Below are 13710 nucleotides of genomic sequence, written 5' to 3' on the forward strand. Positions count from 1 at the left end.
AGCATAGACACCTAAATAAAAACAGTTATTTGTGATCCTGTTTTTATCTATTTGAACATTTTAACCTCTGAAGGAACTGAAAAGTATGATGTGTGTGTGGAGCCCAGAAACACGACTGACGCTTGTTCCGCTGCATAAAGTGTCCTTGTTCAGTTTCACACTGACAGAGAAACGACGTCCTTCCTGACTCTTCTGTCTCCTTGAAAAAATATTTCACATTTTTTTTATTTGTCCTCTGAACTTGTTTTTTTTGTAAAATAAATACAGCCATGCTACAGCGATGTCCGATCGTGGTCACCTGACCCACACACACACATCGCTGGCCCATGTTGAAGACAGGGATCGTGTCAGAGCAGCAGCTAACCTGTGTTTTGTTTCTCTTGCTAAGTAGATGACCTCCCTTTTTTTCTACACACTATTGTTACTGAACAGCGCTGCTGTGCCTGTTGTGCGGCTGCTTTGTGCTCCGTATTGTTTGTTAATGAGAGAAGAGAATGTTCACCTGCTCACCTGACTAACACACACACATCAGTAACCACTGGTAATCTTCTCAGAAAGGTGAGCACACGTGACTACAGGTGCGTGCATATGTATGTGAGCAATGGTGTGGACATCCATCACAGAAAGTCCATGTGTCAGCAGGTGGATGATGAACATCATCGCTGTGTGTTTATGTCAGATTTAGACGCCATTGCTTCCTTTAGCTACCCTGCACACATTTCCACATTGAGGGGAATTTGGGATATAACCAACACAACTATTTCAACTTTTCTTCTTTTGCACATCAACAAAACAAAAACAGAATCTTCATTTCCTCAGGGTGGATTGTTTTTAGGCAAACGGAGGAAAAGACAGAGTCATAAATCCATTACAGAGATTGCACATGAATAAACTTGTTGTGCATGTTTGGCTGGAAGATTTCTGCTGTGCACTGACACTGATGCCTGACAGGTTAAATGAAGCACAAAGTCACACATGCTCGTGAGATTAACCTAAATTAACCTAAAGTAGTGAAAAAACCTACATGGAAGAATCGACTGTGCTCTGTTCTTTAAAAAACAGTTTTTAACTCAATGTAATTAGTCTATAAACAGGTGGCTATAGCAAAACGTTCAGGTCGTACTTGTAATGTTTGCATTTGTTCTTATTTCTGATCTCTGCGATGTTCCCCTCCGTTTGCAGGCAGAATGAGGTGCTGTGGCGGGAGGTGGTGTCACTGAGACAGAACCACACGCAGCAACAGAAAGTCATGAACAAGGTCAGTCTATGGGTACACATTCAAATGTTATTTTTATTTGTCACACACAGTCATACACAGTACGATATGCAGTGACAACTGCTCGTGACCTAAAGAAAAAAGAAAAGGCTTTGAATAAGATAGGAAATAAATATGAAAATTAAAAAGGGTAAATTTAACTAGGAAGGAATAAAATTAAATAAAATATATAAATTAAAGTTGAAAATAAAATAACTGTACAACAAAATACACAATACACAGTATAGAAATATATAAGAATGTATGAAGAAATATAAATATATATATACACAATAACAGCAGCTGTACAGTATTAAATGGAAATGAAGAATAATGTCCAGTGTTGTGCAATCCACATTTGTAAGTGTACACACGATGCATTTATATGTTTATATAAAACACAAATACAAAAGTAAGTAATGAACGTTTTTGCCTTCACATTTGACTCACGCTAAACATAAACACTGAACAAATACTTCAAAGCTATATTTCGCTGATGTTACCGTTTCTTTCTGTTATCGCTGAGCTTCCAGCATCTTTGTAACGGATGAAACCTGCCAGAGGTCGGCAGCAGGAGTATAATTTTCCTTCCAGACGTCATTGAAACCACACAGTGGATGTTTGTTCTCTGTGGTGGAAAGTAAATAAAGTTCTTTTCACTTCACCTTATTGATTTCCAGCTAAGGTGATTTATGTATAAATTTGTGAGACGTTTGAATGCAGGACTGACGGCACTTGTATCACAGAGTTTTACAGTATTTCTTTTGAACTTTTTGTTTTAGTGTTGAAGGTAAAAGCATTGTTTGCTTTTATAGAGTGCTGTTTTAACACCGTCAGCTAGCTTACTGGATTGTTACTTGAAGCATCAGCACTTTTGCTGCATGTCTGATTCACAAAAAGATGAATCAGTTTATAAAGTGAAAATGGCATCAGACCATCAGACCTGAGAAACACAAAGGTTCATTGTGTGAAGGTGTGAGCGGGGAGGTTAGGGCTCGTGTCTCTCAGTTTCCTGTTCTGTTTATATCTGAAGGTAAAAAGTGAGAGTCGTGATGTTTTCCTGCTGATTCACTCTCTGCTCGTTCTGTCTTTGCCAGCTGATTCAGTTCCTGTTCAGCCAGATGCAGTCCAACACACCCAGCACTGTGGGCCTAAAGAGAAAGCTGTGAGTGGACACACACCTACACACAGAGCGTGCACAAACACACACGGGCGCACAGTAGAGCAATCAACAAAAGTGAGACAAACAGGGCCACAGTGGGGCAGAGGGAAGGGCTGGCTCAGCTGACAAACTGAATAATCGAACTCAACAAGCGATGTGAATGGAGACAAGTGCTGAATCAGTCAGTCGGACACAAACACACACACAGTGAAGGCAGAGCAGGGTGCGCGACCCTGCACGACAGGCTGTGTGTGTAAAATGCTGGTTCAGCTTTGTTACTGAGAGTGAACGAGGCCGACGTGAGAAAGCAACGGCACGCCGCAACACAAAAGTGCCAAAATATGTGTATTTCTGGGTCGGGAAGAATTCAGATGTATGTCTTTTTTTTCATACACTTTCACAATCTGGGTTTTGTGTCCTAGTTCATCTACTCTCACTGCAAGTTTCCTTGCTCCAAAATTAACCTTTTAAAAAAGCTTCGAGCTCATTTCTGCATGTGCACAAGTCTAGCATGTTTGCGATCGTAGTTACAGTGTTAGCATGCATTTGTCCATGCTAACACTGTAACCTGAAGCACAGATTCCTTGGATGGTCTGTATCACCACAGACAACCATACAGTCTGTTGGTTAATCCATTAAAAACATTCCACACCACAGAGGTCCCGTTTAATGATTTAAAATAGTGGAGGTGGGGACTAGCACACTACTGGCTGCTGCCAGCTGAATTTGCCCTTCAGTGCTGAGATTATTATCCGTGGATATAAAGCACACACACAACCATGTGTTTGCTGCATGGACTTGTTGGTTAATAAATACAAAACCGAAGGAGCACATGAGCTTTTGAAAGACTGAACCTTGTGACTCGGCATTGTTAATGACATGAAGCAGTGTAACAAAGTAGCGAGACGAGAACTGTAACATTCAGCAGGTTTCAGTGTAAACAGACAAACAGACGTCTGCTCCAGTCACACCAATTAACCATTTGTTAATTAGTACATTGATGATCATTGTGCGTAGCTGATATTACTACTGTTTTATAACTTAGTGAAACAATAACGCTTCCTCCAGGCCTCTGATGTTGGACGATGGCTCTCCCAGCCCTCCTGCCTCCAAGTTCAGCCATAGTCACCAGATGGAAGCCATCCACGAGCCCTTCTACATCCAGTCGGTGAGAACGACACACCTCCAGTCTGGTTTGTTGAAAGTACCGTGTAGACACATTTAATGGGAACTATAATTAATAATCTGCTGCGCTGCTGCTGACCTTCCACATTCAGCACAAACAGCGCTGGTAGCAACATGCAGTCACATCAGCTCTGAGGTAAACAGCTGGCCTTCCTAAGTGCTCGGCTATGTGCGATTCTAAAATGACCTTTAGAACCAACTGATCGAGTACATACACACGTCCCAATACTGATGAATGTAAATGTAGAACCATGACAGCTACTGTGTTAAATCATAATTCATTATACAGATGAGGACAGAATCATTAGCTCCTCTGATACTAATAAGGAATCACATCATTTTTGCTGGATAATAGATTCTATTCATTTGTTGTAGGTTTTGGCAACTCTCACATACATCGCCTGATATCACAGCCCATTCTTCTTTGGCTAATCTCTCAGGCTTCTCCATATTTGATGGTCTCTTCTTGCATTTACCCCAGTCTGAAGAACTTCAGTGGGATTTAAATCATTCGATAACATTCACTTTGGCCTTCTGGAGTTAGTTCTTCACTGTGGAGTGCTTGAGGTTCGGTGGTTTCCCGACTCCCCACAGTTGTGTGTCACTGTGGGAATGGTGTCCTTAGGGTTGTCTAAGGAGCTTGGGAAGAAAAGCATCTGGAGATGCTTGAAGATGTTTCACCTCTCATGGTGGAGAGTCCCAGATTTAAGCCCTGTGGGAGTTTCCCCCAAGAGGGTCATGGACCCACTATTGATCCTCTACCTAATCCCACGAGCCAAGGTGTGAAAACAGGTGTGGGTCGCAATCAGCCAGAGTTTCAGGTGAGCTCATTGTGAAACCTGGCCCCACCCTATCATGTGATTTCCTGAGGTCAGATGGCCCAGGATGTGAGTGGTGGTTAAGGCGTCTGGGGAGGATCTCAAAACTGGATTATAGATGGCAGACAGCTGTTGTAAGCCCCGCCCTCTGTTCAAAGATGGTCGCTCACAGTGGGCATAGATGCTTCTTTCACCCCTCTATCAAACCATCTGTCCTCTCTGTCTAAGATGTGAACACTGGAGTCCTCAAAAGAGTGACCTTTGACCTTTAGATGCAGATGGACCGCTGAGTCTTGTCCTGTGGAGGTGGCTCTTCAAACAGGAGAGGCCTCTCCAGAGCTCTAGTTTAGTCTTATCTGACCAAAGTCTTCTGGCTTGAAGACGTCTCTTCTGAAGAAGTGGAGTTTTGTTCCTGTGCAGGCTTCTCGTGATTATCTTCTTTGAGACTTCAGTTCCCAACTCGGCCAAGTCATTCGCCAGTGTCTCGGTCGTTCTTCTGTAAACACATCTCTCACTAGTTTCCTTCTTTGAAATCGTTTGCTTCCTACCTCTGACAGACTGGCTCTTTACTGTCCAGCTTTCTTTGATGAAACTTCTCACTCCAGTTCCTGATACTTGGAATGATAACTTTGGATCCATTTCCTATTTTATGAACATCAACAATAATTTTTTTCCATTTTAGACAAGTTTATAACTGATGCACTTTTTAACCTTTAATCGGAGGGGTTAATCATTTTGTCCTCATCTGTTTGAATACGTATCCTTTAACACTCCGGCGCCATCAATCCAGCTGTTACAGTACGTCACCACTAGGGGACAGCAATGTGCAGTGACAGATTTAGGGGGCCACCGATGTGCTTCACTTCAGTCCGAGGTCAAACACATATGTAAAGGAGTGTCACATACAGGCTCTGCTGCAAAGGCAACAATCACAGAAGTGTTGAAGTTGAAAAAGGTCTAAACAAGTCCAACGAAACTCTAACTTCAACTGTTTTCAGGAACCAAAAGCATTTATGTGGGCTCACAACCAGATATGTTTGAACAGATTCTAGGTTGTTTGTTGTTGTTTTGTTTCTTTAACTAAATACAAGCATCCTGAAAATCTTCAACTTCATTGGTGCTAAATTTATTAGAGCAAACGTGCATCACAGTCCTCTCCTCTTTGCCCTCAGCCATCCAGTGATACTGCTTCCTGCTCTGCTAGCGGACTTGCAGGAGGACCGATTATATCCGATGTTACTGATATGTCTCAGGCGAGCATGGCTCTGCAGATGCAGCCTGATGAGACTAGGTAGGAGATCCATGTGTGATTTTCTCGGCTTACTATTAAAAGCTACTTTTAACACGCAACGTGTGACTCTGCTTGTAGGGAGAAGTGCATGATGCTGATCAAAGAGGAGCCTGTGAGTCCAGGGGTACGAGGGGGAGGAAAAGGAAGCAGTGTACCGGGAGGAGAGGCTGTAGCGTTGACCTCCCCGTGTGAGGTGTGCTCCTCTGAACCACCTGTCCTCCCTGTTGCAATGGTCCAATCTGTTCTGGAGGGGAGGGGCTCTGTAGGCTCCATGCTGGAGAGGAGGAGCAAGAGACCTGCTCTGGAGAGGTAGGTGCTCACAGGTGGACGGAAATGGAAAATGTAATGCAACAGAAAAGTACTGTGAGGTGTATGAATTGTGTAACACATCCTGCATGTGTGTGTGCAGAGCTGAGGTTGCAGACGCAGTGGAGAATGTGGACATGAGTCTGGAGGAGCTGCAGCAGCTGCTTCTTAGGAGCCATCAGCAAAACGCTGTGGAAGCTGGGACCAGTGCTGTCATGGATGTCAGTAGATATTTGCGACATCAGGCTGACCGATGTCAGTTTGATGATTATTAGGGATGGGTATCGTTTAGGTTTTATCCGATACCGGTACCAAACCGGTACTTTTGAAACGGTGCCGGTGCTTAAAGAATGGAGAACACAAACTTTGTCCAAAAACCTCTCATGTTCAGCTGTTTTTTTTGTAAAAAGATAACAATGTTAGTCTTTTCTGCAGCTATGGGGCATATATGGTATCACTCTTGGCTGGAAGCAGCTTAAACAATGGAAAAAACACAAACTTTGTCCAAAAACCTCTCATGTTTAACTGTTTTCCACTTTTTCTTTGGTCATTTTAGCCTTTTTGTCCAGGGTGAAGGGAGTATCTGCCATCAAACAAGAAGACAGCCGCATGTAGCTATGATGGTGTTTGCTAGTTCACCTTACATGCATTAATGTAATAACGTGGTTAGCCTACTCAACGTAAATTACACACGAACAACATTAAGCTACTCACGCAGAGAAGCTGCTGCTGCATCATCATCATCATCATTTCTGCTACACTGGCAGGGCTAGGGGCCAGGACTCTCCTCTTCGGGTTTTTGGGGGATGTTGCTAACTCCGGGTCGATAACAGGCACCACACCCGCAGTAGATGTGCTCGGTGTGAGGTCTCGCAGCAAGCTATCAAATACGGCGCATTTCTCGGCTTTAAAAAAAACGCTATGCGTCTCCAGGTGTTTCATCAGATTTGAGGTGTTACCTCCTTTGACAGCATCACAGTATCAGCTTAAAGCACTTGTTGCAGCTGCTGAGTTTGCATCTTTTGCTGTGAAGTACAGCCAGACTTTGACCGCTTCACCTTGGGCGTTTTTAATCTGTAGCTCTGCTCTAAAAGAACGTACGTACCTGGACCCGCCTACTATCCTCGGAAACGTAAAATGATTGGCTAGAATCTAAAGTGTATCACAGCTCAGGGAAATAAATCACCAAAATGTGCGCTGCTTTTCAGTCTGGTTACTACCGTTTATGTCAGCGGATACCGGTACCCATCCCTAATGAGACAGCAGCCAGCGGAGTGTATTATTGTATTCATATCATTATGCTGCTTCCCTCCTGTTTCTTCCAGCCTTTCAGTCTAAATCTGCCTCTGACTGAGTGGAACTTCACAGAGATGGAGTCCAACCTCAAACCAGTAAGTTCAGTCATGTGACTCTCAAAGCTTTAGTCACTGGGAGGTAAACCAGCTCAATAATATTGAAAAGACCCAACAATCCCCTACGAGCAAGCACGTGGCGATGATGGAGAGACTTTCATCTTCTATTTTATGTCCAGTTTCAGTAACATTAAATTCAATGTTCATCTGATTCTTAGACATTTTTCCGCACAGCAACACAAGTCCTTCAGTTTCACCACGATGTGCATCAGGGTGAAAACACTGATCAGATACAAAGTAACTGTAACAGGATCAGTCACATTAGTGCAGTATGAAAAAGCCCCAGCAGGTGGAGCTTTACTACAGCAGCTCCATGCTGCTCTGTGACAGAGACACTTAGCAGAATGTGACTCTGATACAAACTCCAGATGTTTTTATACCGTTCACCTCGTGGGAAGCTCTCACTACTCGCAGCTGCAGGAGGACAAAATATTCTTCTTACAGCCTCATATTCACTGGAGTTTAGTGATGTTTTGTATGAGACCTCTCCACCTTTGAGGATCTTTGAGAGTCCTTCTGTAGCTCTCCTCCTGATTGGTTGATCCCATGGGCTGGCCTATTGATGTGTCACCTGCTGATTGGTTCCTGTGAACATTTTAAAAACACTGGTTCCTGCTCAGCCTCCAGTCAGTGATGATGAACTGAAACCGGAGCTCCTCAGTCTCTTGTTTTATAAAACACCTCAGCCTTTCCTGTGGTGTCAGCACTCTTGTGTGTGTTCAGACCCTGCAGCACAAAGTTTCTCTCCTCTCAAGCCTCAATCAGTCGCTATGATACTTTGGAATGATCTACAGCAGCAGGGGAACCTGCTCGTGTGTCTGCTGGAGTTGAAACTTCTTTTGAAGTAAATAAACATAATTTATCCATGCACTGCAGACCAACCCAACTCTGCTAAATGTCTGCTGCCAGCTCAAGCAGTGAAGGTTTTGGGAACACTTTGGAAAGCTGTGCCTTTCCTGGCTTTCTCCTCGGTCGCTATTGTTGGAGTTTCTTCAGTCAGACTTTCGTGCCTCAGAGGTGCAGCTCTCTTTCTCGATACATCGTCACCAACATCTGGCTTTTTAAAAACCCCACTTTGAGAGATCTGCATTTTTAAAAACGTGAAATGTTGATCTGAAGTGTTTTTTCAGATCAACCACTAATTGTTGACCCTGAATGTTCCTGCTATCCTACAAAAACACACAACCCAGCACTGCACTCTGTTAAACTGTCTTATAATTACAGTGTTTTCTGATCCTGTGTCGCCACATTGTTATATCTGCCATCCTATATTTCACATGTACAACACGGGTGGCTTCAGATACCCCCCCACAGCCCACTCATGTTGACTGAAGACACAAACACAAGCTGTGGAGCCCTGCTTGTTCTTTTGTGGTCTGAGTCTTAATTCACTCTTCATCCTGCTTCTGTTCCTCTTCAATTTAGACGAGAACACTTGATTGTTGACATTTTCTCTGTATGATTGTAGAGTCTTCACCTTACAGGATAAAGTGCATCAAGGTGGTTGTTGTAAATAAAACTGAGCTGAGATTATTCAGTAATTATAAATACATAAAATTCAGAGTTTTGTATGAAGAACACATAAAGTGTGATTTGGTGTATTTTCGATGTTTTAAAGCCACTAAAATTACAACCTTTTATTAAATGTTCAAAGCTCCCTTTAGTGCCACGTTTGTTCATAATCTTTTCTGTTCGCAGCATTTACAGCCTTCGTGTTTATTAGCATGGATATTTCATAACAACATGAATGAGTGAATGATTTTGAGTTTTGTACAGTGCAGTCCTCACATATTTGTTGTGTAAACAAATTGTTTGATATAATATGAAACGTTTCTGTTGGGATTTATTTTAACGTGTGCATGTTTATTTTCACAGTACATGTTCCAGAACCAGGAAGTCGAGGCTTTTCCAGCCGCTGGCTGTGAAGAACAGTGAATTTGTGCCGTGAATAGTCCTTTCTGAGGCGAAAGGTAACCGTCTCTTGTTTAAGACTAATGTCAACGCAGCTTCATATCTTCAGAGGATAATCAGACTAATCGGACTATCAAACAAATCCATTTCTTTGTGCACGAATGCAGGACTGTTTTTTACAGTGTTGTCACGTCACAAAGAAATGATTTAATCAGCGTATTTCTCACATCAGCCACAAACCACACGCGTGCTTCATCTGACCGAATCGTGTTCGTTTAGCTGCTGGAAAGTGTTTTGGTAACTTTTTGTGATTTAAATAGACTTTTTGCACGTACACAATGAGACACAGCTTCTCATTGTTCGTTCATAGATCCCCCTGGTATTACACTGGAAATAAACATTGTAATGTAAAATAGCTCCTCACTGCTCGCACACAGCAGACCTGCTCTGTGAGGCTACGTCCACACGTACACGGGTGTTTTTGAAAACGGAGATTTTCCGTTTTTGTTTTAAAAAATAATCCCGTCCACACGTAAAGGCAGAAATGAAGGAAAACGCTGCTAGGAACATGCCAAAGCAGCAGGTGGCGCTATATTCCTAACTGTGCAGAAATGTTGGCCAATCAGAAGTCTAGAAGCCTCGGTGGGAAAAAGTAAACAAAGCTGGGGCCAGTGTTGCCAACTTAGCGACTTTGTCGCTATATTTAGCGAGTTTTCAGAAAAAAAGACGTGAAAGCGCATATCGCTTTTACTCTCAACAAGCAGCGGGTGCTGTAACGCAGTCAGTTCTTCTTTTACTCTTATGCTGTTTTCTGGATCAGGTTTAAAACTACTTATAAACACACACACACAAAGTAACTCCACCAGAGTGCCTATTTCGGGTCACTTTTTCCGGTCCAAGCCCGGATAAAGGAGCAGGGTTGGAATTGTGACATTAAAAAAAACAATAATTGCTAAAAGAAATTTAATTTGTAGTTCTAAATAAATTCTAAATGCATTTAGGACGTTTTTTGCTCACTTTATGTCTCTTCCACGATGTTATTTCTCTCTCCAGCAGCGTAGGTTACAATTACAATAGCATGACCAATTATGCAAATTAGGTGATGACGTCATTTAGCGACTTCTAGCGACTTTTAGGACAACCAATAGCGATTTTCCTTACTGAGGAGTTGGCAACACTGGCTGGGGCATAGAAGCAGAACCGAGTGGTATGTGTGGAGGGACAGTAACTGTGTGTGTATGTAAGCATTTAAACACTGCAGAGACAATAACAGTAACAGTATTGTAGAAATTCATTTCACCGAAACAATAACGTGGCGCACAGTGTGACATCAAAAAAGGCGCACACCTTTGACGCTGCGTTTTCTGCGTTTTTCTCGTCCACACGTAAACGCAAAAACAGAGTTTTCAAAAATATCCACCCTGGCTGGAGTTTTTAAAAATTTCTGTTTTCAGTGACCAAAAACGTCGTTTACGTGTGGACGAAAGGCGCAACCACATAGAAAAATCTGCGTTTTCAAAAGTACCCGGGTACGTGTGGACGTAGCCTGATTCTTGTTCAGGTTTGCCATCGTGTGGTCAGAATAGGACTTCATAGGTTCAGAAGTCTTTGGATGACGAGAACATTTTAGCTTCTGTGTATCGACCTCGTAGATTGTTAGTAAGCAACCTGGGACTGAGGGGGCGGCTGAATCCTTGGTTTGGGCTCAGGAGGAGACACGTTGCTTTGGGATGTGTCAGGGAGGAAGTTTAAGAATCTGCTGCATCAGATACGTGCAGGTACCTGCTATGGTGACCTCGTGAAAGTATAAATAGTTGTTGTCACTTTTAAATGAAATGAGTGGCTTTTATGCTTGCATGGATGAAACCGTTCTTATAAAGCCATCACATGACCCACATGTCCAAACTCCTGAAAGAGCAGCTGTCCAACTGCTCATCGCAGCACAGAAACAGCTTTAGTGACGGTTACAGCTGATACTCTTACAGCCTGCTAGACCTCAGTTTGACACCTCAAACCTTTATATTTTATTACAGAGATTAGCATGCTGTAGGCTTTAAATGTACTGTGTGCAGCGGATGAACCAAATCTCTTTAATATGCTCCAATTTTTAATATAAATGGGGAGTTTTCTTCACATATTAAGGTTAATTATGGGGTTCCAGTGGGCTCTGCGCCGGCCCTGTTTACATTATACATGCTTCCCTCAGGCAGCATCATCAGGAGGCACAACAAACATTTTCATTGCTGCTCAGATGATACCCAGCCAGAAACAGAGAGCATATTTCTCCCATATTGACTTCCTGTTAAATCTGGAACTGAATTTAAAATCCTTGAATAATCAGATTGGCCCTTATGCCAAAGACTGCGCATATCAGCACAGAGCTCCTCGCTCTCAGACGGCTTGTGGTTCGTTTAAAGGAGAACGGGAGGCAGAGCTTTCAGCTTTCAGGCTGCTTTTCTATAAAACTAGACGTTTTTTGTAATGTAAAGGTTTGTAACCTCATTGCTATCTGCATTATTTTTAATAAGAAAATGAACGTGATGCCACACCGATGACTGAAAACTGTGTCCTCAGTTTCTGATGCTCCTTTCTCCTGTTTGTGTCTGCAGGTCACAGACGCTGCTGTTACGCTTTGTACTCCAGTGGGCACCAGTTTGAGCCTCAGGCCCTGCCAGGCTATTTCCTACACGTGACTTTATTCTTTATACATCCACATGCCTACAACAGAAAAAGGTCTCTGCAGTCTTTTTGATCAAAGCTTTTACTTCCTGGTTATTTGACTTCATCGGATCTGAACGATACCTACATGGCAAAAAAAGATGTTAGTGACTATGATTTTCACAGTTAACCAATCACAGAAGAGCATTACGACAGCATTACATCTACTCTGATATTAAGCCGGATGGATGCAGACGGTGCATTCTTGGCTCCTGCACTTTAGTCTTTGTGTGAGAGGGAGTTCCTGCTTGGAGAGGTGACTTTTTCTTCCTATAAAGATTTCACGACAGATGAATATTTTTTATTAGTTTATCCTTATTAAGAATATGATGTATTTGTATCAAAGAACAAACTTTGGCAGATTTTATGTGATTTTCTCAGTCTGTGTAGGAGTGTAGAATTTGAGGTATACTTTAGGCATTTGAAAAAAATCATCACTATCCTTCTAGAGATAAGCGTGTTAGCGTTTCTACCAGGCTGTGTTCAAATCCACAAAGAAGGCTCTCTGAAATCTATCGCAGTAGAAGGTAACACCCATCTTTGCACAGTCCCGACGTGAAGCCTGGGATTAGCTTATTTCTCTTCTGTCTGATTTAAGTGTTAAGTTTTAATAGACAGATTCTCATTTGACAAAATCGACACTGGACACTACGGCATATTTGCACAATCGGTATATCTAGTCATTTATCTCTAGTTACAACAGTGGGTCATTGATTTCCTGTTTGTAAATAGCCAGCACTGGGTTGCTCAGTAAATGAATGACAGCATTTTTAAACTTTCATCTTGGAGACGAGTGGTCACACAGTGTTGCTGCACTTGTATCTGTGCTCAGTGCTGCACAGTAAGTTCAGACTTTCATGCATAAAAACCAAAGTCAGGACAGGGGGCTACGCCAAAACCACAAGGAGAAGAAGAATTCGTCAGCTGTCCAGGAGCCGGTGTTTACTTTGACTTTGTTTCACTGAATGTACGGTGGGGTGATTACTTGATAATTGAATCTTTTACCTGCTTGAAGGAATGCGTCTTATTTACTCTGGATAACTACAATTTATTAATGATTATGCCGTTGGACATCGAATATTAGTCCTCACCACTGTTTGGAGGCAGTAGATGAACTTGAATTGTGCAATACTGTACAGAACTGTGAGAAACTGCAATGACCATAGGAATGTAGAGAGCAGCAGCTGTAAGCGGTGGACTGGAAAGCACCATAGAAAGATGCACTGCAGAAGGATAATGTTAGCTTGTGAGCCTAAAAGCCCCGCTATTCATACCGAGTCTGACAAAAGCTTCAAATTTTAGTAGCATTAGTGAGGAGGTCAGCTGCAGCGCTGCCTGCAGCAAGGCCACGACCAACATCGTGCTGCATCGTGTAGCCGCGCCTCAGTACCTCGCCGCTCAACCAAAATCACGACTTGTGCAGAAAATCTGCAGCTTTTGCCCACGATGTGAAGCTGACCATCATGGTTTTCCCCCATATGTATATATATATATATATATATATATATATATAATATATATATATATATATGCATATATATATATATATATATATATATATATATGCATATATATATATATATATGTGCATATATATATATATCTATATGCACATATATATATATATGTGCATATAGATATATATATGTGCA

General features: G+C 42.2%; 1 protein-coding gene across 1 annotated transcript in view; it reads left to right on the forward strand.

The window, feature by feature from the left end:
- The window catches only part of hsf4 (heat shock transcription factor 4), a 22704-nt gene extending 9153 nt beyond the window's left edge, over positions 1–13551 (forward strand). Inside the window, exons 5-13 of the mRNA XM_085168189.1 lie at positions 1183–1258; positions 2353–2420; positions 3486–3585; positions 5593–5711; positions 5790–6020; positions 6121–6238; positions 7343–7408; positions 9305–9399; positions 11950–13551. Coding sequence (XP_085024315.1) covers positions 1183–1258; positions 2353–2420; positions 3486–3585; positions 5593–5711; positions 5790–6020; positions 6121–6238; positions 7343–7408; positions 9305–9364 — 838 coding nt within the window. The 3' untranslated portion in view covers positions 9365–9399; positions 11950–13551. The remainder of the gene's footprint in view (positions 1–1182; positions 1259–2352; positions 2421–3485; positions 3586–5592; positions 5712–5789; positions 6021–6120; positions 6239–7342; positions 7409–9304; positions 9400–11949) is intronic.
- The last annotated feature ends 159 nt before the right edge of the window (positions 13552–13710 follow it).

Source organism: Neolamprologus multifasciatus, chromosome 7 (assembly GCF_963576455.1).
Source record: "Neolamprologus multifasciatus chromosome 7, fNeoMul1.2, whole genome shotgun sequence".
NCBI lineage: Eukaryota > Metazoa > Chordata > Actinopteri > Cichliformes > Cichlidae > Neolamprologus > Neolamprologus multifasciatus.